The sequence below is a fragment of the Callithrix jacchus genome, chromosome 11 (genome assembly GCF_049354715.1).
Source record: "Callithrix jacchus isolate 240 chromosome 11, calJac240_pri, whole genome shotgun sequence".
NCBI classification, from domain to species: domain Eukaryota; kingdom Metazoa; phylum Chordata; class Mammalia; order Primates; family Cebidae; genus Callithrix; species Callithrix jacchus.
In genome coordinates, this window is record NC_133512.1 from 88,302,047 (window position 1) to 88,328,416 (window position 26,370).

The 26,370-nt window shown below is 39.2% G+C and overlaps 1 protein-coding gene across 10 annotated transcripts in view; it reads right to left on the minus strand.

The window, feature by feature from the left end:
• Nucleotides 1-26,370, minus strand: part of CTTNBP2 (cortactin binding protein 2) — a 166,895-nt gene that overhangs the window by 3,841 nt on the left and 136,684 nt on the right. For 8 of the 10 annotated variants that reach the window (XM_078343266.1, XM_035254209.3, XM_035254207.3 and 5 more), the window contains 8 exons: nt 21,766-21,918; nt 21,411-21,598; nt 14,262-14,440; nt 11,185-11,390; nt 10,675-10,860; nt 6,960-7,023; nt 5,650-5,782; nt 3,613-3,714 (listed from right to left, as the gene is read on the minus strand). In XM_078343266.1, coding sequence (XP_078199392.1) covers nt 3,613-3,714; nt 5,650-5,782; nt 6,960-7,023; nt 10,675-10,860; nt 11,185-11,390; nt 14,262-14,440; nt 21,411-21,598; nt 21,766-21,918 — 1,211 coding nt within the window. Of the gene's footprint in view, nt 1-2,678; nt 2,814-3,612; nt 3,715-5,649; nt 5,783-6,959; nt 7,024-10,674; nt 10,861-11,184; nt 11,391-14,261; nt 14,441-21,410; nt 21,599-21,765; nt 21,919-26,370 lie in introns of all 10 variants that reach the window. The other 2 variants (XR_013524091.1, XR_004728092.3) reach the window with 1 other exon arrangement.

Genomic DNA, 26,370 nt, shown 5'->3' on the forward strand with positions numbered 1-26,370 from the left:
CAGAAAATTCAACATACATAGTATTCAGAAAACATGAAATATGGCATTATAATAAGAACAACAGCTAGTTGGCATACAGAATCTGGTGGCGGGGGGTGGGTGTTTAATTTTGCTATTATTGTCAAACTCCTCCCGGCATTCCAGAGTTAATGCCATGGCTCAGAGGAAGGAAAGGAGACATACACTGTGTTCTAGTCTTTGTACCTGCAACACGATGGAAGAGGAATGCACCTTCAAGTCTGAGGCAGGGAATGTCGGCATGAAATAAAATAATGAGAAGTACCCAGAACTGAAAAATGTAGGTGGGTCAGTGCCTGGAAGTATGAGGATACAATGTGAGGAGGCAGGATGAGAACATGGAGAATCACCTGGGCTTAGTGTGAGCCACAGCAATTCTAGGCCAGGTGTTAATAGAGCATGAGACCGATGCACTGCATCCTGCCTGAAAAGTGCTCCTGACACCCTGGAAGGCAAGACTAGGAGGTAGCGGAATTTTGGAGCAGGAGAGTTAAGGGCATTTAATACTTTTTGGGATAAAACCTCCACCTTCTGTGTATTAAATGCATAACGTTTACTGTCTACATTGCTGTGCATGTTAAAGAAAAACTCTAATTCGTATAGGAAGGCACTGACCTAAAGTAAGTTTTATTTAGCTTTTAAGAATTATCGTTAGAGCAATTCATTCAATATACAGCATGTGCTAGAAGCGAAGAGAATACTATAAGTTCTCTATATGGGAAACTAGGGGGCAGGAGGAAAAAATATATATATAAGGAAGATGGCAGTGGGGGTGGATCTTTAAAGAGGCACAGGACTGACAGATGGAAAGAGAGGGTTCTGTAGGGAGGATTAGAGGGGTGGGGGAGTAGTAAATTACATGTAAAAAGAAACTTGTAAAAAACAAGCTATGTGAAGGCATATCAACCCCTCTAAAGATATATTTGGAAAGGAAGAAATGGGTGGAAAATGAAGATGACAGATCAGAGCTATGTTTTAGAGTAGTGGGTCTCAACCCTGGCTGCACATCGGGGAGCTGTAAGAAACCCATTGTCCAGGCTCTGTCCAGGCCCTGAGGATTAAAAAAAAACTCAAGTGGATTTTATCATGTGACCAAAGATGTGAACTTGTGCTTTAGGAGGATTTACATGAAAGGAAAATGTTTATTAGCATTTGTTCTTCCTGTTGCTTTATGTATATTTGTTTCTAATTTAGAAGACCAGCTAAATGTCACTTGATTCATAAACCCAATTATACTCCCTTGCTGTTAGAGCAGTGAAGAGTTATACTGTGGGAAATAATAATAAAGGTAACTTACTCATTTTGGTTTTCCAACAGATAATGAGGGTTGCAGGCCCCCTCTCCAATGGAGGCATTGCCAGCCTTCTAACCATGAAGGAGAAAGTGAGCTCAACTAACCCAGGGAGGTAAGAACCTCTAAATGCAGATACTTCCTGATAACAGAAGAAACCGGGCATCTAACCAAGAAACACCAGCTGAGTAGAAGAGAAAAGGAACGAGCCAGCCAAGGTTTCAGAAGGCTGCCAACAGTACCACTTTGCCCTCTGCTGGCAGTTTCTCAGAAACACATCATCTAGCTTTTCAGGAAGAGTAGGAGACAGTGGTCCTAATCCCCACATCAAATTGTTCATTTAAATAATAACATAGTGTGTGGGTTTTTTTTAATGGCATAACAGTCCAGATAGTATAAAAGTACCCGTTTTAAAAAAGACCTTTTAAACAAAGTTGCCCAGAGCTTTGATTTTCAGGACTATTATTTTGTGGACAGTACCGTATTGTAGCAACCTAATATGGTCACGTGACACAGAAGTAGGGGTACAACAATGTTTCTCCATTAGACATTTCAACAGCCAGTCTTACCAGTCAACAACATTTTTATACAAGAAAGTGATCTGGCCCTGTGGGGAAGGTGGCTCACTGTTCCTCTTCCTAGATCCTCCTGGCCCCTTTCACTGACCATGTTCCATAAGGAATCCTAAATTCTTAGGTCCTAGAGACTGACCTCCAGTCAAGCATAGCTCAGGACAAGCCATAAATCCAGGGCCAGTGAGTTGAGGCTTTAAAGATGGTAAAGGAATGGGCCCTGGACAAAGTGTTTTCCAACCAGAATGCTCAGTGCTGACTCCAGGTCACCTCCTTAGGTCATCCTCCGAATTATGCTGGGCTTCTAAATTGTTCCCAATTAAACAAAAAAAGGGCAGACATTATGGTAGAGTGAGCTTTAAAGCCATGCATTTCTTCATAGGATATCCTGTTAAATGTTTTGTATTAGGGGTCCCCCCACCATGCAGATTCCCATACCTGATCCCCACAATGCATGCAGCTCATATAGTTCCACAGGTAAAAGCCAGGATCAAAACCTAACAAAGCGGGGCAGGGGGGGCAGAGCTGTGGGGCCCAGTGCTGCTGGGTGAGCAGATAAGGCTTAATAACTTTATAGTCTCACCGTGCTTACTTTATAATCCTGCTATCTGCACCCCACCCTCCCACCCACCCACAGGTCTTTGTAGGCCACGCTGGGAGTAGATGAGAACAGGATGCAAATGGCAATCAATCAACATGGTTTGGTGAACAAATCATATATTACAAAGAGCTTCTGTGAAGTCTGCATCGTCACAACATAACTAATGGGTGAGACGTTTTTTATTGTTTCTGCTCACCTGGGAATACCAGCCTGTGCTAGCTCTTGCCATTTATTAACCAATTGATAATGGTTCAGTGCTGTAGTCATGGAAGCTATTTCAAAAGGTTAAGGAAGTCTATTGGAATCCTGGTTCTTCTAGTTGCCATTCAGACTTGTTTTCAAAGTCGCATCGAAATGTAATGCATGTTATGAAAAATGAGGATGAGATAAAATTGAGATTTTTCTGCAATGTATAATACCTTTATGTTACCACTCAATGCTTTGCTTTGTCATAATTAACTCCAATTTTCTAAAATGCAGGGAATCTTAAAAATACATGTAAAAAAAATGGAACCACCAAAATGACCAAAATTTTGTTAAAGGAGTACCCTCCTCATCCACAATTTTGTTTTCTGTGTTTTCAGTTAACTTGTGGCCTGGAAATACACAATTCCTAAGTTTGCAGGCCATTCTAAGTAGCATGATGAAATCTTGCACCATCCTACTCTGTTCTGCCCAGGATGTGAATCAACTTATCCACGCTATCTCCAGTACCCAGTTTAGCCCCTGGGTTACTGGATTGAAGAAACATAGTACATATAAACTTTGGTACTATGTTGGGTTCAGGCATCTCCTGAGGACAGGGCAGAACTACTATATTTCTAGTTTTGTCATATACAAATGGAAAAAAAAAAGGAGAGCTCAACAGGCATCCAAAATTTTGGAATAAAATTTAGGAATCAAATAGAAGGGAAAAAAGTAATGCTTTTCTATGTCACTTTTTCCAAAATGTTCTATAAAAACTCTTTCTAATCTTGATAAACTAATGAACACTTTTACCTTTATCCCATTTTTCAGTTCTTAGCTTTGGTTTAAAAAAATAACTCTGTGATTCACACTGAAAGATGCTTTGTGAAGTCAATTCCAGAGCAATCCTCCTTTGCTTATTTTGGGGAGAAAAGGACACTTACCTTTTGTGACACTGGCATTCTCAGATTATTAATAGTTGCTGAAAATACAGGGTTGTTTCCAGAACTATCAAACATCCTTAAATCATCCCTGGAATCAGCAATCTGGAAAATACAGAATTTGCCCAGTCATGTCTCCCCAGTCACACTGTGCACACTCAGGGCACAGCTAAGTGGTGGAGAAACCTCAGAAATATTACCCTTATCCTCTTCCCCGACCCTCAAATCCTGAACTGTTCACATGAAAGACTTGAAGTCTTTATGTAAAACTGACAGGAAATGCATGAAAAACATCCTCTAAGGAAAAAGAATCCATTTGAAAAGTCAATTAAGACCAGAAGATGAACTCTCTAGGAAAAAAAAAAAGTTACTTCGCAAGTAAAGAAAGGATATAAAATTTGCAAGATTTTAATCATTACCTTACTTTTCCAGTGAATATATATTTTGTTTCCAACAAAGTTAAATACGATAGTTAAATAAATTGTACTTTGTTGTAGATATTATGATCACTCAAATAACACAGTTGAGTGTTTCAGGGGAACCTGAACAAGTATCGACCACTTTCTTATGCTCCCTTTCAAGCAAAAGGCATCTATCAAGGCAGCTGGGTGAAACCTGCTGCAGATACCAGAGTGCCAAAACAGGTTGAACTTGATGCATGTTTTGAGATTTGGATCTCAAATTTCACAGCTTAAAGATTATGACGATATACATTATACAAGCTAATTCTTTTTCTCATTTGCAAAGAAAGTTGTTGCTTGATCTATAAGTCTGCTGTGATGCTTTTTTTTTTTTTCCCCGAGACGGAATTTTGCTCTTGTTACCCAGGCCGGAGTGCAATGGCGCAATCTCGGCTCACCACAACCTCTGCCTCCTGGGTTTAGGCAATTCTCCTGCCTCAGCCTCCTGAGTAGCTGGGATTACAGGCACGTGCCACTATGCCCAGCTAATTTTTTGTATTTTTAGTAGAGACGGGGATTCACTAAGTTGACCAGGATGGTCTCGATCTCTTGATCTCGTGATCCACCCACCTCGGCCTCCCAAAGTGCTGGGATTACAGGCTTGAACCACTGTGCCCGGCCGATGCTTGTACTTTTCTTATTGATAGATGACTGACATGCCAAAGTTAGGAATATGGAAAGGAAAAAGATATGGGGAAATTCAAATTTAGGCTTATACAAAAAACTGCCCAGGCCAGGCATGGTGGCTCACACCTGTCATCTCAGCACTTTGGGAGGCCGAGGAAGGCAAATCACCTGAGGTCAGGAGTTCAAGACCAGTCTGGCCGACATGGTGAAACCCTGTCCCTACTAAAAAATACAAAAATTGGCCTGGCACGGTAGCTCAAGCCTTTAATCCCAGCACTTTGGGAGGCTGAGGCGGGCGGATCACGAGGTCAAGAGATGGAGACCATCCTGGCCAATACGGTGAAATCCCATTGTATTTTTGTATTTCTACTAAAAATAAAAACCCCATTTTGTATTCCTACTAAAAATATAAAAAATGGCTGGGTATGGTGGTTTGTAGTCCCAGCTACTTGGGAGGCTGAGGCAGGAGAATTGCTTCAACCTGGGAGGCAGAGGTTGCAGTGAGCTGAGATTGTGCCACTGCACTCCAGCTTGGCGCCTGGTGATGGAGTGAGACTCTGTCTCAAAAAAAAAAAAATACAAAAATTATCTGGACATTGTGGCAGGCACCTGTAATTCTAGCTACTTGGGAGGCTGAGGCAGGGAAAATTGTTTGAACTCGGTGGGTGGAGGTTGCAGTGTGCTGAGATGGCTGCACTGCACTCCACAGCATCCAATTTTAACTTCAGGTCTCGGAGGAGTATAGAAAGGCAGGCTTTAAAAAGTAGAGCTCTTTTATCATCAAAATAATATTTTGGAAGAAACAGCTTTTCTAAGCAATGTGAGGGATGGTTTGATTTGGAGTATTAACCATACTATTCAATAAGGAATTTCTTTTAGGAAACTGTGGTCCCCCACAAGTCTCTCAGCTGCTGGGTAGAGCCATTCAATGCCCAATATTTGTACTGCTCACCTTGCTGATATCAGACTCAGACTTGCTGGAGCACATGCTCTGAAGTTCCTTGACAAGATCTGCTTCATCATCTGAACCCAGAGAGAGTCTCTGATCCAAATTCAACGTCAGTGATACATCATTCTCTAAAGACCTAACACAAAGTTCAGAAAAATGTTTTTCAAAGTGAGAACAATTCCCAATTTGGAAATCTAGACACTGTACCTTTTCTAGGATTTGGTGTAGGGTAGGGAAAACGTTTTTAATATCCTTTAAAGTATTTCATAAATGTCATTTAATGCAACAACCCACTCCCAAACCCTGAGAGATTAGAATACTAAGGTAAGAAATTTCCACAGGATTTTGATAACTCCTACTCAAAACTTCTTGATAGGATAGAATTTTGTTTCACAAAGACATTCACTTTGATGTACAATATTCCAGGCCAGATAAAACAAAGATGCTAAACACTGGCATAGGGAACGGTGTGAAAAAATGGAACAAACATGAATTTCAAACTTGGCTCTACTGCTAACTAGCAATATGACCATGCATCAGGCTTTCTTTCTTCCCTCCTTAACACCTGAGTTCCTGGGTTCCCTTTTCTGTAAATAACCCTTATGTGTACATCCTAGGGTTACTGGAAAAATGACACAGTCTGTTGCATGTAATGGATCTAGCAGTGGTCCTGGCAGAAAATAGCAGCCCATGCAGTTTCATTCATCTCCCTCCCTCTCTTCACCCTCTCCTCTTCTGTAATACTGCAAACCAGAGGACAGGATCCTAAATGTTACCTGCCAAGTGACAGGGCGCACAATTTATTGTGCTCTCACAGGGACCTATTTACAAACTGCCTAACCATTTCTATAATTGTCCAAATCATCCTTTATATATCAGTATTTGTAAGCTGAAAAAGTCAACTTCTTAGGAACAATATAAGAAAGTATCACTGTAACTATATAGCACTTAAAAATAGTATGCTGTTTCTGTAAATCTGTGGAAAAGTTATCTAATGACTGTCTAAAAGTTCACAAATGCATAAACAATTTGATCAGAAATGAAATGTAATATTTCTAACCTTATTCAACAAATTATAAGCAAAATAGGGTTTATATTATATTAATCTTAAGCAACAGTTGAGATGTCATCCAAGGATATCATTCATTAGATTTCAGTTTAGTATCAGCATTTGAATGACATCTATTACTTTTTAAAAACTAACAGCATAATAGTCATATAAATAATTGAGAATATGGAACATTCAAAATAGTAATTGAAGTTACTTGATTTATCTTTGTTTGCTATGAGTGAAATTTGAAAGGGGGACTTACATTTGTTTTGACAGAGAAGCATTCCTGTTACAATTCAGCTGTGATAGGGTCTTATTTTTTATTCCTGTTAAAAAAAAAACAGAACCATTTTCAATAGATCATTGTCCCTGTGCATTATGAACTCTATATTTAAAAGAAACAGACTGTGGACTCTGCAAGACTTTCATACCGTTCTTGGATTAGCATCCACCACTTAAGGAAAGAGGCTCTAGGCATAGCCTCCTGCACAGACATTGTGGGAAGGCCAAGGAAGAGCCAGCTTCCTCGAGTACATTTTGATGGAACTCAGTAGCACTAACACTATCTGAATCTCAAGTCAAGAATCCTGAACTTCGCTTTTATCTATGGCGCTTCTCTCTAGTCAAGTTCCTAGTTCCTTAAGGGCCCTTATTCTCAAAGGACCTAAAGATTTTAATACCTGCCTTTTGGTGATGGTAATCACCCTTTCTCTACCTTTGTGTGCAATCCAACATTACTATGTAGTCAGGCATAGTTTTTGATATGTGGCATTAGCCATGCATTTGTAGAAATAGCAGCTTTTGCATTATGCAGTAAAGAAAATATGAACAGTATAGAAAAAGTCAGGGAATTTAAAAAATGCTGAAAATCATATCAATGTTTTTTGAACTGCAGATTATGACCTAATTAAAAAAAGAGAGAGAAAATAGCCTGTATTGCTTGCTGTAGGTATACTGATTCATATCAGTTATATACACACAAATGCAAAGGCTTGTATGTACAGGTCATGGTATAAAATGTATTTCTCACTACAGTTATGGTCAAAGTTTGAGAAACACTCTCACAAATCATTTTAGACTCAATGTTATAAATGCATTAAAACACTTAGTTGCTTTTGAGTGAATTATAAAATATTAATATTGCTGGCACAAGTTTTCTCTAAAGAATGTTTTTGAAAAGTAAATATATCCTCATTAAAAGCAGATCAAAGAAAATCACTGTCGAGTTTCTTTACTCATACCTTTGTCATTATTGTCCAAAAGCACCAACTAGTGGCTTCTACTAATTACTACATAGCACACAGCCTTGCGCTCTGCCCTAAACGCCTGGGATCTGACATCACTTTTTCTGTTTTAGGTCAGAAAGGAAATGGGCTGTGTCTTTATAAAATTTTATGAGCTTCCACAGTGATCTGCATGCAAAAGGATTCCTGTGTTGGTTTTTTTAAACAACCAAAGTCACCCCAACCATTGTAATACTCATATGTGCAATGCAATTATTGGAAAAATTTACCATTATAAAATTAATGAGAGGCATTGTCAGTCATGGTTTTTTTTAACCCAACTACTGACTCGTGAATTATATACTCTATAAAATTACCTTTTAGAAATCTCCTAGAAGTCAGTGTAAACTTATAGTTTTATTCTGTCAAAGAAGTTCATGCTTCAAGGAATTAATATTTGATATCAAATAGTTCTAAAACTAAAATTATTAATTTAAAAATAATTTCAAATCTATTCACTTTTTCTTTTTATATTTAGCATAATAGAGTTTTCTGAGCTAGATTCTTCCATGATACTGCTTTAAAGTCATATTTTGATTCTGTTTGTCCATTCTTTTTTTTTTTTTTTTTTTTGAGATGGAGTTTCACTCTTGTTGCCCAGGCTGGAGTGCAATGGCGCAATCTTGGCTCACCGCAACCTCCGCTCCCTGGGTTCAGGCAATTCTCCTGCCTCAGCCTCCTGAGTAGCTGGGATTACAGGCACGCGCCACCATGCCCAGCTAATTTTTTTGTAATTTTTAGTAGAGACGGGGTTTCACCATGTTGACCAGGATGGTCTCGATCTATTGACCTCGTGATCCACCCACCTCGGCCTCCCAATCTGTCCATTCTAAAGCGTATACCAACAACACTTATTATAGCTCAAAAAGTTGATCTTAAACTTTATGTAGAGATTCTAATAAGCTTAGAAATGACACAGTGAAGAGCCTCAGTGGGTTTCCAGTTATTTGAGTGCCCACAGATCACTGCACATCTAATGGGATTAGGGAGGCATGGACTACAGAAAACAGCACTGGGCTTGCAAGAACCAATTACAGAACCCCACATTTCCAGGAGAGTTGATTTGGAGCTATCTAAGGGTTTCTGAACCTCAGTGTTGTTCCTGTAAATGGAGATCATCTTCATTGTCTTAGAGCGTTCTTGCATACTGAAAGGATGAAGAGCAAATGAAAGGTATAATCCTTGCTACAGAAAGTCATCTGGGTGGTCTATACTGAATTGGTGGGCTGCAGTCTAGTGACTCTCACTCGTGAATCAAACCCTCTGACAACTTTGGGAAGTAATGGCAAGCTCTTAACATCAAAACAGTATCTTACCAATATAAAATATTTATCTTTTAAAAATTATAAGAAAATTCATTTTATTCCATAAATTTTCATTTACTTAAAAAGGTCACAATTTGCTATCATGCACTTGGGGTAATTAAAGAACCCCAGCATACATTGATAGACTTAAAAAACATTAAATTTTTATTAAAATTAACAAAATACAAGCTTAAGAATGAAAATATACTCAAAACTAAAAACAACTATTTTATGTTTTAAAACATAAGATTTTAAGCGTCTAATTTAGAAACCAACTGCTATAAAGCTGGCATAAAATTCCACAAAACAAATACTTTGAGAAGGGAGGCACATGAATTATATAATCTGAAGTCCACAGTGCATACGAGGTGGAATTTTTTTTTTTTTCATTTTTATTCCAATTTGGATTTCTTTTGGGAAGGACATTTATAATTTATATAATAGCTGATTATCCTATTATCAATGCCAAAGGGAATAGGTCTAACACAGGAAGATACAGATGTGTTATATCTTCTTTGTTAGAATGAAATCTTACATATTTATTTTTCACATGATGTCCCATCATATGAAATCTGTCCAATTTATTAGAATATAAACTCTATGAAGTCAGGAATTTTTTTTGTTTTTGAGCCAAGCGTTTTGCTATGTCACCTAGCTTGGAGTGCAGTGGCGTGATCTCAGCTCACTGCAACCTCTCTCTCGCAGGTTCAAGTGATTCTCATGCCTCAGCCTCCCAAGTACCTGGGATTACAGGCATGCTGCACAATACAGGTAATTTTTGTATTTTTAGTAGAGACAGGGTTTCACCCCCTGACCTCGAGCTATCCACCCGCCTCAGCTTCTCAAAGTTCTGGGATTACAGGTGTGAGCCACCATGCCTGGCCAGGAATGAATGAATATATATATATTTTACCGCTCTGTTTCCAGTGCCTAGAATAGAACCTGGCACATGGTACACATCATACATGAGAAAGAAATGTGTACACCTGATTCACCTGGAAAGGCCTTAAGTGGGTATTAAATATGTCTCTACATATATTTTTTTAAATATAAGATTAACTTAGGAGTGATAATAGGAGAGAAATATGCCAATGACTTTATATGCAAATTATGAACAGCAAGAAAAACAAATTAATAAACAAATGACCATTAACAAGGTAAAGATTAATTTTGGAATTCTAGTTTGAAAGTGGTATTTTTCAGGTAGGGATCTCCCATATATTTTTGAAAATGTACCTTCTATATAGTTTATTCTAAGAAAATGTGCATTGAAATACTTAACCTTTGTTTTGCCAAATGCAGAGTGGATAAAAATGAAAGCAGGTTTGCTTTCAGACACTGGATCGAGAATGTCCATCTCGCAGGCAGCATGCCAACCCCTGCCCCTTACCTTCGGTGCTTAGGTCTGGCTTATTCCAGGTGGGTAAAGAGAAGCGGCCAGACTTCCTTCGAGGACTGGTGTTCACCTTTCTCCAGGCACCACTCTCTCCTTTCTTCTTGCTGCAACTGTTATAACTGGAAACTATGGATAAAGGGAAACTTCCTCCTTTGAAATCAGCTCTATGCTGTTCTAGCTCTGAAACAACACGAATCACAGCAGGGATAATGCAGTTTCATTGATTAAAGTAAAATAAATTTCCATTTCTCAAAGATATGGACTCTTCAAAATCACGCACTTGTTTAATATCCAAGCTGGGGCTTTGTGAACCAGCACAAACTTTACTCAGAGGTCTAGAATTCAAGCATTAACCAGTAATTAAATTCACAGTTCTGGAACACTGCTGTAAAATGTATATTTTTCTAATTACAAAGAGAAGATAGCCAGCTCTCTAAAAACAACTTTTAAAAGATATTTTATAAGGGTGTGAATTTCCTCTTTTCTCTGTAGAAACCCACATACCTGCTCTAGGGAGGGGACAGCCATGCAGTACAGCTTTGTTTAGCAAGATGCTGAGAGCAGCTTTGACCACAGCCTGCTGTCCTTGGCTAGGGTGTCTTTTAGCAATTGTCTGCCTGAAGCCAGCTTGTCTTTTCACAGAAGCTCTTGACAATATTGCTTCTTGAACTCTGGGTGTGATGACGCCATTCCACAGCTTAGACATCCATCTAGCAAGAGAGGGGCCAATTCATTCCTTAGGAGCAGGCTTCTCAATTATTATACGCAATTCTACGAAAGGACAGTTTGAAGACTATGGGGAAAAATGTAAGTGTTTCTATAAATATGCTACCTTTCCCAGGTAGTTTTCAAAGAAGTGAAATTATTCAATACAAAAGTAAATCTGCCTCAAAAATACAACGTATTTAAATGAAACTGATTATTTACATGTATCTCTCAGGGTAGAATCAATGCTTGAGTGCTGAATGAATGAATGCATGAACCAACACATGGAAAAACAGGTAAATTTAAAGACTGAAGAAATCTGGAAGAAAGATGTCCTAACAGTCCATGTCTAAAAAGCTTCAATTTCTTTGTTACATCTCCTTAATAAGGTATACATATATTATATTTTAGTATTTCTGAAATTTGGATACTTTTTTTTTTTGAGACAGAGTCTCACTCTGTCATCCAGGCTGGAGTGCTGAGGTGGAATCTCTGCTTACTACAACATCTGCCTTTTGGGTTCAAGAGATTCTTGTGCCTCAGCCTTCCAAGTAGGTGGGTTTACAGGTGTGTGCCACCATGCCTGGCTAATTTTTGTACTTTTAGTAGAGATGGAGTTTCACCATGTCGGCCAGACTGATCTCGAACTCCTGACTTCAAATGATCCACCCTCCTTGGCTTCCCAAAGTGCTGGGACTAACAGGCATAAACCACTACACCCAGCCTGGGATACAACTTATAATCACTGGCAAATTAAATCTACCTGTCCTAAGGCAAGGGCTCACTGTTGCACCTGGGTGGACTCAGTTCTATAGAGAGATGGGGATCAAACAGCTATCGCCTCAGGTGGACTGTTTGCATGAATAGCCATAAACAGTGGGACTTCAGCCCAAATTTGTAAGCACTCAATGCCAATTAAAATTCTTTCAAAAAAAGATTATACTTTGTTGCAGTATTTAAAAACACTTACATGATTAAAGGCTATAGAAACAAAACCACATCACTCAGGTTAGGAATGTTTTCAAAGCTATTGGATGTTGCATATAACTTTCAAGAATTGTCAAACACTATGCCCCAGGTATTAAGCATCCATCGGTTTTAAGTTTCTCTCATAATATCTAGTGCTGTGTAATCAGGAGAAAAATAAAAGTACGACAGGGAACACAGATAAAATTCTGGTATTCTACAGCATGAATCAAAATTATGCAGTTATTCCTAAAAGTGCTAACAGTATAAATATGATAAGCTGTGGTTTGAAAAAAAAAAATCAACTCCTTAACTTAGACATTGGTAGACAAGTCTCTGCTGCATTTCTGCACATCTGGTGTCAGGTTTTGTTCTGGACTATCTTTTCAGTCTTGGAAGACAGAGATAAATGTTTCCTTCAGGAGCAGAGGGCAGAATTGTTTCCTGATCAGGATAATAAAATAACATCTTCTTCCAGGGCCAAGGATCAACAGAGTTGAAGGATCAACAGAGTTGCAGCATCCCTCTTTAGAAGCCTTGGAGGGATGGGAAGGGGGTCTCCACCACTGTGAGGCAAAATCCAGCATCCATGGCTACTATGTATCATCCTGTGGGACTTCAGGGGTAAAGGGATCCTACTAAAGTGAAGCACAGGCTGCCTGCTGTGCTGTGGGTGATGAAGTCCTGTGTCCCTAACTTAGCATCCTGATCCATGGCAGGCTAACTTGGTAGCTTGCAAATAAGGTAAAAATCTTGGAAGCTCCACAGTTTTTGACAAAGACTATACTCCATATAGGAGAGGTCAAGATTGGTTCCTAAGAATCCTGACACTCTGGATATATAAAATAATTTAATTGAGAGAATAATGAAGAAAGTGGTAATTATATTAACAACGGTATTTACTTTGGAGTAAAATTCTAAATATATATTTAATATGGTAATTCTTCCTTTCCTGCCAATTAGCTGTTATAAAAATGGTGGTTTGTCTTACAATAAAGAAGATATACATATATTTTATAGAGACAGGGTGTCGCTCTGTCACCAAGGCTGGAGTTCAGTGGCTTAATCAAAGCTCACTGCAGCCTTGACCTCCTGGGCTCAACTGATCCTCCTGCCTTAGTTCCCCACTCAAGTAGCCAAGACTACAGGTAATGCATGCCACTATGCCTGGCCGCTTCTTTGTTTTTTAATAGAGCTGGGATCTCACTACGTTGCCTGAGCTGATCTTTAACTCCTGGCGCCAAGTGATACTTCCCTCTCTACTTCCTGAAGTGATGGGATTACAGGCATGAACCAGCATACCCAGCTGAGAAGATATTATTTCTATCTCCTGCTTTCCAAAATAGACTTCTGCCCATGACACCAGAAACTGCAGTATCAAATGTGCTTGCTGGTCACAGAAGCATTATTAAGCTAGATGGTGACAATATTTTTCTCCTTTCATTTTTCTCCTGATTTTCTATTTCATTAACCTTATTGTATATATGTCTGTTCTCATAAGCTGCTTCAAAGGAAAACATGGTAAGTATTGAACATATATCTTAATAAGAGAAGCTTTTCAATTCATTAAAACACGGCAGGTTTTTGGAGGGTGTGCATACAATAATTGATGAAACTTCTTATGTGGAACCTCACTCAGGAGACTCTGCACAGCAAGCCGAACATGACTTGGATGAGAGTTTTCTAATGGAGGAAAAACTGCCACCTAGCTCTTAGCAAAAATGCAGCTGCCTTAGGAAGCACGCAATAGACAAGCTGTGGCCATCCTCTGAAAGAGCAGAGAGCACTGGCACTCCATGTCAGCGACAGGAGGTGGCGCAAGGCAGCCTGGACAGCATTCTCACTCTCAAACATCCTGAATTGGCCATGTCTTTATCATAAGCAGGAAAACAAGGAAAAATGGTACTTACTTCACTGTCACTTGGGCATGTCCAGGGACTACAGGACAAGACAGGAAATACTTTGGTCCAAGAAGTGCTTCAGGGGTGCCCAAGCGGGACAGGCAGGAGTTAAGCTGACGCCAGACAGATAGAGCCCAGTCGACAATCTTGCACACAGGATCGCAGGGTGGAGGCACCTGACCTCTGAACTAGAGAGGCAGAGAGGTGGAACACAGGGGCTTGGTTTAGAACATTTTGTCTTTAGAAGCCCAAAATTAAAAACATAATACTTTAAATCAAAACTGAAAACTAGCTGAATCTTATTTAACTTTACTTGGGATGGCTGAAGGAGGGATAATAACACATACTACTGGTTGTGCAAATGTGTTAGTGTGATCAGTATTTTTTCTCCTTTAACTCTCACTAGGAGCCTGAGTTAGGCATTTTTACCCCATTTTGTGTATCAGGACCCCGAGCCAGGAAGAAGAAACAACTTGCCCAAAGTCCCACAGCTAAAAGTGGCAAAGCCAGGGCTAGAGTCTATTTATATTTTTTATTAAGGTATAATTGACAAAAATTATACATATTCGTGGTGTCTATCATGATGTTTTGATGTACGTATATACTGTTAAATTATTAAATTAGACTAATTAACCTATCCATCCTTTCACATACTTATTTTTTAGGGTGAGAACATTTAAGATCTACTCTCAGCAACTGCAAGTATATATTAACTATATAGGGCTTATCTTTAATAGAGAAATAGGATATAGCATATAGCTGAAATAATGAAGGAGTCATTTATCACATTTAAAATGAATTTAGTAATCACTATTAAGCTAAAGAACTTCCTCTTTGTCCTCAGGCTTACCATTTCTGAAGCTCTCTGTTTAAGCTTCACTTCCTTGGTCAGCCAGGGCTGAAAGAACAGGCTTAGCTTTGTGGGCAGCTGATAGAGGGAGAGGAGCCTCTCCAGCTGCCTCATCAAGACCAATGTACAGGAAAGGAGAAGGAGGGTAGAGCTCTCATTAGAACCCGTCCCCAGGAAAACATTATTTTTTTCTGGGAAGATTGAATTATTCTCTTAATGACTGTCTAATAAACTCCTTCTAAAGATCAGACTGTTAGACATTGTAGCAGAATCACATTTCACAGTTCCTAAAGGCAGAATGTAATCTGCCTTTCCTAAGGACCTGAACAAACAGGTGAGCACCCCTTGTCGCCAAAGTACAGATGTTGTTTATATAAAATTTCTCATTTTGCAAGGTGGCCATATATGGGAGAAGTGGTCATTATTGGACAGTACATTAAAAACTGGTGTTTCATTAAAGGGACTAGCTGATAAACAGACTTTCCAGTAACTACATGTTTTTATTTCTTTCCCTAGAGATATATTCCTTCAGTGTTAATGGATAATTTTGCCTAGCGGTGTGTATGCCTACTATGTATTCTATGCCTATCTGTTATTGCTGCTAAGAAGGAAAATTCCACGTAACTTAGTATACTCATAAAATACAAAGGAAACAAAAGAAAAAGTGGGAAAAGCTAATGAAGAGCAAATAATCAGTCCTGGTGCAGTTCAATGGAGCTAAGGAAGCCACCCACCAGGTACTGCAATTGCCTTCCATTTTTTTCTTTTGAATTTTACCAACTGGAAAAATGAGAAAATTGGGTCAGGCCCTTTATCCTTCAGATACCTTCCAGACTGGCAGTCTTGAAATACAGACAGACACGAGCTGCTAATGGTAATTCGAAAGAAAAATTGACTAAATACAGCATGGTCAGGAAAGGCAAATAGATGAGGTGGGACTTCAGCCGGGTCTCTCACAGGATGTCCAGGACACATGATTGGTGGGGGGAGGCGGAAAGCGTGTCCCAAATATAGAAGAGGGAAGAAGCTGTGGAGGAGTGGTCAAAATGAATGCTGATGTTTGCAAATAACAAAAGGGATGAATAAATGACAGGCTTCCACAAGTAAACAATCTATATAACTGTTATTGATTCAAGGTGCTGGACCTGATCCCCCACCTCACATGTCCCCTGAATGACTATACAACCACACAGTTGTCCTTGAGTTTTCCCACACACCAACCTCCTCTTCCCTATGCCTGAGATGTGTTGCAAGTGCTGCTCCTTTTGCCTACACCTCCTGCCTCCCTATTCTCAGCAAACTCTTCTTCCTTTAGATAACAAATTAGAGTGACCTACAGATCCTTTAATGTGACCACAGACAGAGAGGCCTCCACCCCCCAATTCCTAAAATAAGTACTCCTCCCCTCTTCTGCCAGAGTTTCTATAGTGGTATGTTACCTATTTTTTTCACAGCCCATATTAGCCGCCTGTTAAATTAGCATGATTTTAGTGTTGTGCCCGTGAAGTCAAACAGAATCAGAAGTGGGAACACAAGAGTTTAATCTGATGTCATTTATCAGATTTGTGGCCCTGCCACTCAGGAACTGAGACAATGCTTCAATAGTTGAATCCAGTCCAATGCTGAAATAGCATGGGTAAGGGTTACAGATTCAAATTGAAGCTGAGGATTAGGCAATGTGTAAACTGAATCTACCCTACTTGGAAGGCATGGACTTAGACACTTGTACACAGTGACTATTAGTGAGACTCTACTGTTTTTTTCTCCTGTTATTGAGAAAAGTCTAAGGTCAGATCATAAGTCCTCAATAAGCCTAGCCAACACACAGACTTGGCCAACCAAGAAAATAACTCTAAATTTTCACAGAAAAAGAACCCAGGTTTCTTGAGATGGCAAAAAATGGGGGGTGGGGTATGGGGGTATGGGGGATATTTTTATCTTCATTAATGTTCAGGATTAAATATAATCAAACATTATTTTTTGGGTTAGGATGAAAGAATCATATATTGAGTCTTTTTAAATACTTGAAATGTTCATAGGAATTTCATATTAGAAAACCTTCATATCTAGTTTAAAATGGTAACTGAGTTATTGATTTAGAATTGTGATCTTAAGAAAGAAGGGGTAAGAGAATTTTATGAAGTGTATGTAAATGGTAAAAGAATTAAGAGAACATTTGAGCCACTGGATTTATAAATTTAATTTTCTGGTTTTATAAGAATTAAGTACTTGGGAAGATTTGTCAGACAGCAGAAGTTCTTAAAAAGAGAAATAAAATATATTAATGTTTTAAAGACCAATCTATGTAAAGAAATGTAATTAAGTTATGAGTCCCTTCAAAGACGACTGTTAAATTTTGCTCGATTTATACATAGAAAGATAAAGCTGATACAGTTAACTTAAAAGCTTGAGGGAAAGCCAGGTATTTGGGTGTACAACTATAATACACTGAATACATTTTTTAAAATAGCACTTGAATAATATCTCCTGAATAAAAACTGTCCTCTAAGTCCCAATTCCCACAAAGATAGTTTCTTTTTTGAGGCCTGTCTTTCCATGAGAACACTAGCTCTCTGAGGGTGGGGAGGACCCCCATCTCATCCCACAGTTCCCAGGCCAGGGGCAAATATTTACAGAATAACCAGCTAACATTGTTTTGATGCATGTATCACATTGTGTTTTGATGATCAGTTTCCATGGCTAGACATCCTTTCAATCTTAGTACTGCATTTTCCTTAGTGTGCCACAAAGTGAGGACTTATAAAATGCTATGATTGACCAATGACAAGAACAGGCTGAGTAGTTCTAAGTCTGGGTGACTGATAACAAAAAAGGAAGTTGGGGACTGGGGGGAAGCCCAGAGTTAGGTCTGGGGACAGGATGTGTTGAGGTTGTTATGTGTGCAGTGTCAGATGCACTGCATTATACTGATCTGTAGCTGATGCCATGAAACTAACACAAAATAAAGGGGTACATAGACAAAGGAGAAACTTGGATGAATTTTTAAACATGAATTCTGGAAGGAACATTATTTTCATGTATGTATATATAGTCCCTCACCAGGTCTTACAAAGTTGAAAAAAGTTTTTTGACTTAATAAGAATGACATTAAATATTTCATATTCTGGGTAAGTGATAAGATGCTGTACCTGAATTTTAGTATGTTCACCTGGTATTAATGGTAATGAAAAACAATTTTATTTTTCTAAAAGTAAGGTCTCAGCTAAAATGCTAATGTCACCAAAATGTACAGAGCTCTTTCAGCATAAAGACATTTTTTCCAAAATTTAAAATGTGCCAATTTTAAATAATACCACATAACACACATGACCTAAAGGAAGCAATTCTTTTTAGAATTATATTTTACAAAAACCAAATCCCTTTTTTGGTGGTATGGAGGGTTCACATAAAAATAAATATTTATTTACTACTAGGAGAAATATCCCTTGATTAGAAGTCAGGCATAGAAACTAACTTTGTATTTTCTAAGAAAGAAGAGTCTGGCTGGGTGTGGTGGCTCACGCCTGTAATCCCAGCACTTTGGGAAGCCAAGGTGGGTAGATCATGAGGTCAGGAGATCGAGACCATCCTGGCCAACATGGTGAAACATGGTCTCTACTAAAAATACAAAAATTAGCCGAGTGTGATGGCACCTGCCTCTAGTTCCAGCTACTTGAGAGGCTGAGGCAGGAGAATCGCTTGAACCCAGGGGGCAGAAGTTGTAGTGAGCTGAGATCATTCCACTGCACTCCAGCCTGGCAACAGAGCAAGACTCCATTTAAAAAAAAAAAAGAAGATTCACATAAATCTTTGCTTTTTCAAGTAATGATGACATTAAGACAGGGGACAATTGGGAATGTTAGTATGTCTTACATGAAGGGAATAATTTGGCCAAGGAAACCCAAAAATGCTGATTCTATGATACCAGAAGCTCTATTAAATTGGTATCACTGTGTTATCTGAGGCTTTGGGATCTGTTACAATTTTCCTTCTCTTCAAAAGAGTAATGATCATTATATAATTCTTTCAGTTTTCAGTGACAATTCTCAGATCATGTATTTTACAATTAATGACAGTTTGACATTTCCTACTAAAAACGGTATAATTATTTTTTACTTAATACTAGTAGAAAGCCTAGTATTGTCCTGAAAGTTTGGTTTTCTTGTATCTCTTCAAGGAACTGGAAGAAGAAATTGTGATCAATTGCCAGTGGGCTTTAAGTATAAAGATTAGGTTCTGTGACATTACAAGATTTCTGATGTTTCGCGGGAGTCATTCATTCCCTTGTACACACACCCCAGGGAATGTTTTATTAACCTACTTGAAGTGCTTCTTGGTGAGAGACAGGCATTTCCCTTTCTTCCCATTCTATTCTCAGCAGCACACCCCACTCTCAAGTATAATGGGAAAGAGAGTGAACCTGAAGCTTGGAACTTTCCTTTCAAAATAAGTTAATTATTATCAGAGACCTAGGGGGAGGGAGGTACCCTTTACTTGAAATAGGATCAATCCTACATAATAAAACTGGTATCTTTTCTGCTTATTATGTGAATTATCTTGTGCAATGAGATTTAAATATTGACAGTGATAAAGTTAATGTATGCATCAGTAATTTGAAAAGCTAAGACCTATGACTATTTTACCTCACCATTCTTCCTTCTTGTTGAGATCATACAGTGGCTGGGCTTTGGCCAAAAACATGTATTTATGACCAGGTCACTGATTTAAATACAACATGAGGCTGACTTCTCTAATTAAATTGGAGATTTCATATATTAATTCTAACTGTCAGTGGCAGGGATTGTTGGATGAATTCCCAAAAGCCATCTCACCCAACACTTCTCCACCTATCTCCCCCGCCCCAGTGCACATGCGTGCACACACTTTAACACAACAGACACAGAAATCTGTTCAAGCCCTTGGTGGAGAGCTTCAGTCTTGCAAAAGCAGGCCTGGCCATGGTCTGAGATGAAACCAGTTTTGGTTAATGAAACATTAAAGAGAAGTCTTATGTTTCTGGAAAAGTGCTTTCCTCCCTGATAAAGAGACCGAGGAAGCCAAAGCTCTCTATCCTTTGCTGCAGCCTGCTTTCTGCCCTTGAATGTGTTTTCATAAAGGCATGGTGTCTGCAGCCTAGTAGGTACCCTGCAGTCTTGAAGGGAAGGTCAACAGACTCCCCTGGACCTGGGGGCTGAGATGTTGAACACCTACCACAAGACATCTGGTTACATGAGGGAGAAAATCCTCTTTCTGGGAAGCAGCTAGCAGTTGGCGTGTTCTGTTATTAGCAGCTTAAAATACTACAATAATGCAACGATACGATGGTTCTCCAAATGTGGCCCATTATACAGAATTAAATGAGAAAATCTTACTAAATCAAGCTCTATTATTTCTAATCTACCTTGATGCTCAGTTACTGGCCAAATTTAAAATATTAAATAATGATGCATTAGATTTGGTCAGCTCTCAATTATTTTTATCACTTGGGAGAATACAGAACCCTTATTTTGTTATTCTGTGAAAGTCACCAGAAGTTGGTTTTACTCTTGAAAATGTGTCATAAGATATAGAATTCAACTTTTTCATGTGGCTTTTAAATTTTACCATAGCATAATCTAACAGTCCTATTTTAAAATGTGCCCAGAGTGGTGTATGTTTTGAAGGCTCCAAGAAAGCAGTAACTTTTCCTTAAGAAGAGTGATTAATTTTCTAACCAAGCCTTCTGTAGCATTTAGGACTTGGTGAGATTCCCTGAGAACAGTTGATAACAACAGTAAAGCCAATTTACTTTTTCTTGTACATAAGGTAGTGCAGAAATTGCTTTTTGTTGTTATTTTCGTTTTGTTTTGTTTTTGAGATGGAGTCTCGCTCTGTCGCCAGGCTGGAGTGGAGTGGCTCAATCTCAACTCACTGCAACCTCCACCTCCCAGGTTTAAGCAATTCTCCTGCCTCAGCCACCCAAGTAGCTGGGACTACAGGCACACACCACCACACCCAGATAATTTTTGAATTTTTAGTAGAGAAGGGGTTTCACCATCTTGACCAGGATGGTCTCCATCTCTTAACATCGTGATCCACCTGCCTCAGCCTCCCAAAGTGCTGGGATTATAGGCGTGCGCCACCGCGCCCAGCCATAGTGCTGAAATTGTTATGGGCTTCACATTCATTATGTTATTTAGGCCTTCAATATCAAAATATTTTACTTGGCCAAGGCTGCATAGTTAGTAAGTGGTGGAACTCAAGTCCAACTCTCCTGACAACTAAAACCCCTGCTCTCCTGGCTATAGGCTGCGGTTGCTGTTTGTTACCTTATTCACAACTTTCCTCCGTAAGAACCTCTGCAGCAGTCCTTGCATGGGCTCACCATCCCACCGCAGCTGCACCCAGCGGAAATGCTGCTGTACCAGCAAGTCAGAGCCCTGGAGACAGGCCTTGGCGATGGTTCCCATCAGAAAGCAGTTCTCATGAAAGTAATAACACTCAGACATTCCATTTCCTGAAACACACCAAAAGCAATGGCCCATCCTCAGTGAGTTATATTATGGGACAAATTCAAATTCAAATAACTAAAAGAATATGAAGTATAACTGGTACTCGGGGAAACAGAAAGATCAGAATATTATGGAAGCTTGCTTCTCAGCATGCTCTGTCTATTAGCGTTACCTTTGTGGAAAGTGCAGGGACTTTCAGTGCTGCGATTTTCAAGAGGTGCCAAAAAGTCCCTCAATAACTCAAACAATGAAGATTTTTCCAAATTCTCTAAAATGATGATGATTTTCTTCTTAACAGGAGATTGTTTCACTGGGATCAGACAAGCTGTAATAAAAAAGTAAATTCACAGATTCAAGCTTTTGACAAAAATTTATCCAAATTGGCAAAAATCAAAAAGTCTGCATTTACAAAGCATTGGCAAAGATGTGGTATAAGGAGAAGTTCTTAAATTGCGGGGAGAGTGAACAACTCTGGAAAACTGTTTGGAATTATTTGGTATATTTGAATGCATTCATGATGGTGCAACATGTGTTGCTCTGCAACAGGTCTCACATGGAATCAGCCCAATGTCCATCAGCAGTAGAATGAATGAATACATAAATAAGAGTTGTTCATACAACAAAGAAAAAGTGCACAAATGACAACTTTTACGGCATGGAAGACTCACAAACAAGATACTAAGAAGCAAATCAGAAAAGATTATATAAATGTGATTTCATCATGTAAAACTGAAAACAGGTAACACTAAATCTATAATTTAGGGATTCAAACACAGGGAAAAAAACTATTAAAAAAAAGCTAAGAAATGATTATCATGAAAGATAAGAGTAGTGCTTATTTCCAAAGGGAAGGGTTTGTAATAAAGGGTACACACCACACAGTCACATTCTGGGAGCTGAGAATATTCTATTTCTTGGCTTAGTCAGTGGTTAAATGGTTATTTAAAATTATTCATTAACCTGTAAACATAAGTTGTATATATTTTAGCATATCTTTTTCACAATACAAAAGGTTAAAAGCCCTTAAATTAGCTTTAAATTCTGCATATGTAAAATGTTCATAAAATTATATAGAGAGAGCTAGGTGTGTGGCTCATGCTGGTAATCCCAGCACTTTGGGAGGCCAAGGTGGGCTGATCACTTGAGCCAAGAAGTTCAAGACCAGCCCAAGCAACACGGTGAAACTTTGCCTCTACAAAAAATTAGCCAGACATAGTGGTGTGTGCCTGTATTCCCAGCTACTTGGGAGGCTGAGGTGAGAGGATCACTTGGGCCCAGGAGGTTGAGGCTACCATGAGCTGTGATCGTGCCACTGCACTGCAGCCTGTGCAACAGAGCAAGACTCTGTCTCAAAAAAAAAAAAAATGTAGACAGGACCTCAGAGAGTTAAGTAGGTCCCTCTCTCCATTTTCCAGATCTCAGAGAGGTTGAAGTAATTTGACTGTGGTCTCAGAAACAATGGTAAGGGAGGAGTGAAATCCAGGACTTCTGAGTCATATTTTCATATTCCTTCCACTCAGGATGGGAAGGGCTGACTTCATGTCAACCCAAAATGAAAGTTGGAAAGTAAATGAAAAATTATTATTATATATAGGACATAAGTCAGGGCACAAAATACACTTAAACAGTACCTGGCATCTACTAAGCAAAAACTATTAATATTTTAGTTAAAATGTATTATATATGGCACTTCCTATATACCAATCAATTAAAAATAAAAGCACTTTATTTCTCAAAGATTCTAAGATGTCACCAAATTTTAGCCAAATTAACCTTGAAAAGAGACCAGTTTAAACTACTTGAGAGTAACATTACCAAATAGTCGACTTTTTATAAATACTCATGATAGTCTGTTCTCAATTCCTTGTTACTATAGACACAATGCATTTTCATTTTCAAAAGAACTCCTTGAACATTGTAAATGGATCTCCTCTCAGACAGGAATGGCTTTTCTGAATGCTATGAAAATTTAAAAATGAGAAGGCTAGAAACAATCACAGCCACCTCTCAATCTAGTTGTACTTGTGGAAGGCTGTTAACACTAGTGTCTAGTGAGTGTCAGATCCTTTTCAACACAGCTATTCAGTAAAGAATGCTAAAATACTGTGTGTTTGTTTGGGTTCAAATGTTATTTCAGGAATAGATGTATTGTGGAAGCATGAGAATTCCATAGTTAGTTAACAAGACAATGGAAAACTAACAGACCCTTTTAATTCAGTGATTTTAAAAACACAGGATTGATGGTTGATGTATCTGGTTTTCTGTAATTGAGGACTGAAGGTCTCTAGTTTTTCCCTGATTTAAGTGCATCGCCAGTTAAGTGGATCTGAAGCTGCTGCAGCCAGCCAGAATGTATCTGAAGGAAGGAATATTTCCTTGCATTTCAACAAATGCTTATCCAATGCTTCTTTGCTACAGGTACTGTATGCTGAATGCTATGGCATGCCAGAAGTGACTCATTCTAACTGGGGGTGTGTGGCATTTTAAAGTAAGTTTAAGAAATGGCACTGGCTGAAGAATGGAGGCTGGGTAGGACTCAATTCTAGAAGGAAATGGGGCATCGCATCAAGGTCAGAATAATTACAAAAGTGGCATGATGGTGAGCTCAAAGCTGATTCGTATGGAAAGCTGGGGCAGGGCTGGGAACTTGGGGTGGAACCGCGGGAGTGGCGTGGGATCCAGCAGTCACAGCTGTGGGCAGTGGGAGAATGCAGGATGTGTCTTCATCCTGGGCTGCATGAACATTGGATCCACACACAGTGATTCTGATTTCATTGCTCCATGCTGGGCCTGGGGCATTGGTATTTCATAAAAGCTCCCTAGTGACTGGAATGTGCAACCAGGGGTGAGACATGCTGATATGAAGCCTCAGGACCAAGCCAAAAATAAAAAGTAGAAGACCCAGAATGTCTTGTTGGAAGGGAGCTACCAGTTATGGGAATCAGTGGAAGTCTTTAAGTAGGGGGATCCTGTTCCAAGATCCTCGCTGGAGCAGAGAATTGGCTGAGGAGGAAAGAAATAGGAGAACACACCTCCTAGACTCTTAATGCTGTGGTTAATAAGGAAAGAGATGATGGGCGCCTCATTCAGGACCAAGGCACAGACTGAAAAGGCAGTTTGAGACTCAATCAGTAAATCTCAGTGGTTGACTTACTGAGAGAGGGGCAGAGAGGAAATACTGGAAACAACCCTTAAGTTCCCATCAGAGAAGAGGTTGTGCAGTTAATGGAGGCAGAGAGCAGACGACCAAGCATGTACTTGAGGATGGGGTGGTGCTGATGGGTTGTTTCAGGCTTGACGTGTTTGATGAGTGAAGCATTGCTTCTCTGATGTCCAGCAGGTGCTGGGGCATGAGGGTGAGGGCACTGAGGAAGGATCTAGGCTGGAGATAAAATAAATAAGTTTTCAGGCATGCTGGCGTCTCTTGGAAAGAGGCAGTATGCTCGTTCTCCTGGGTCCATAAGCAAGGACTATATTGCTAATGACCTAATTCATCTCACATTCAATGGACTGAGGAGGAAAGAAATGGAGCTTGTGCCCCAGACAAAAAGGGGGAAGGGCTGCTATTCATAACCACTGGGTTATGTTTCCACTTCATCTTTATCTTGGCTTCCCGTGAAGTGCAATCAAGGGTCAAATAGCATGCGTTTCTTTGGGGAAAACCTTTGTCTTCATCTGCTTGCCTCATTGCCTCAGTTTTTCATTAGTACCTACTTTTCCTTCTGACCACTTACGTTCAACATCCTTAGCCAAGGTGGAACAAAAACTCATTACAGTTTCAAGGATTAAGCAGTCTCTGATCAAGGCTCATGGAGAGGTGAAAGAAGGCCACACACCCCATGTTACAGCCGCAGGTTCCTTTTTACCTGTGGCCAGAAAGTCAGCCATTTGAATTCCCTTTGCTTTGTGCTACTTCAAAATGCTATTTCTGAAACCAGTCTGCTCTTTTTGACGTTTCTCTTCCAACTTTATAGGTTCCCTGAGCCCTGCTCCTCTCCTGCAGGTTGGTCATTTTAACTGGACACTCTTTGTGAGGCTCAGGACTACATTCCAGTTTTGAACATCTTTATATTAAAATCCCAAAAAGTAAATTCTGCAGCAAAACTTATCAGTTTAAATATAATTAACATATCATATTTATAGCTAAACCCAAACTGCTTTGTGTCTTAGGTGACTCCAAGTCTATAATCTCCCCTTTGAGGATAGAAAACAGCCCCTCTTTTCCATGTGTTTGTAAACCACGGCTCTGCAGGAACGATGCTCTGAGAGTCCCAGCGGGAAGCACAGGGCAAGTCTTCAGTCTCCTGGAACGCAGGGTCCAAGGACGTAAACTCATTGCTGGAGATTCCAATGAGTCTCCTAGTCTCCTATTGTTATCATATTAATCCCATCCTCATTACTTTTACAAAGGAACGTTCCCTTGAAAAATTCAAAGTATTAAAATACCCATCTAGTGTTTAAATTTGTTTTACTGTTTACAGTCACTTGTCCTTTTAAAAAGTATCTGTCTTGCTAACCCAACTTCATACTTTACACTGAGGAGACGTTTGACCTGATTCTAATATGCATTCACAGCCTCCTTACCAAATAACAGAGTCAGATGACGTGACTCTCTCAAGAAAGGGAATATGAGAAGGAAATGTCATTTAAAAATAAACACAAAGTAATTTATGCTAGAATAGCTGCTGTGTCATTCTCTTTGAAGTAGTCTTAAGTCCTCTGTTCTTTTCTTCATTGGCACCATTTTAATCTCTATTTAAGTTTTAGATTCTTAAAG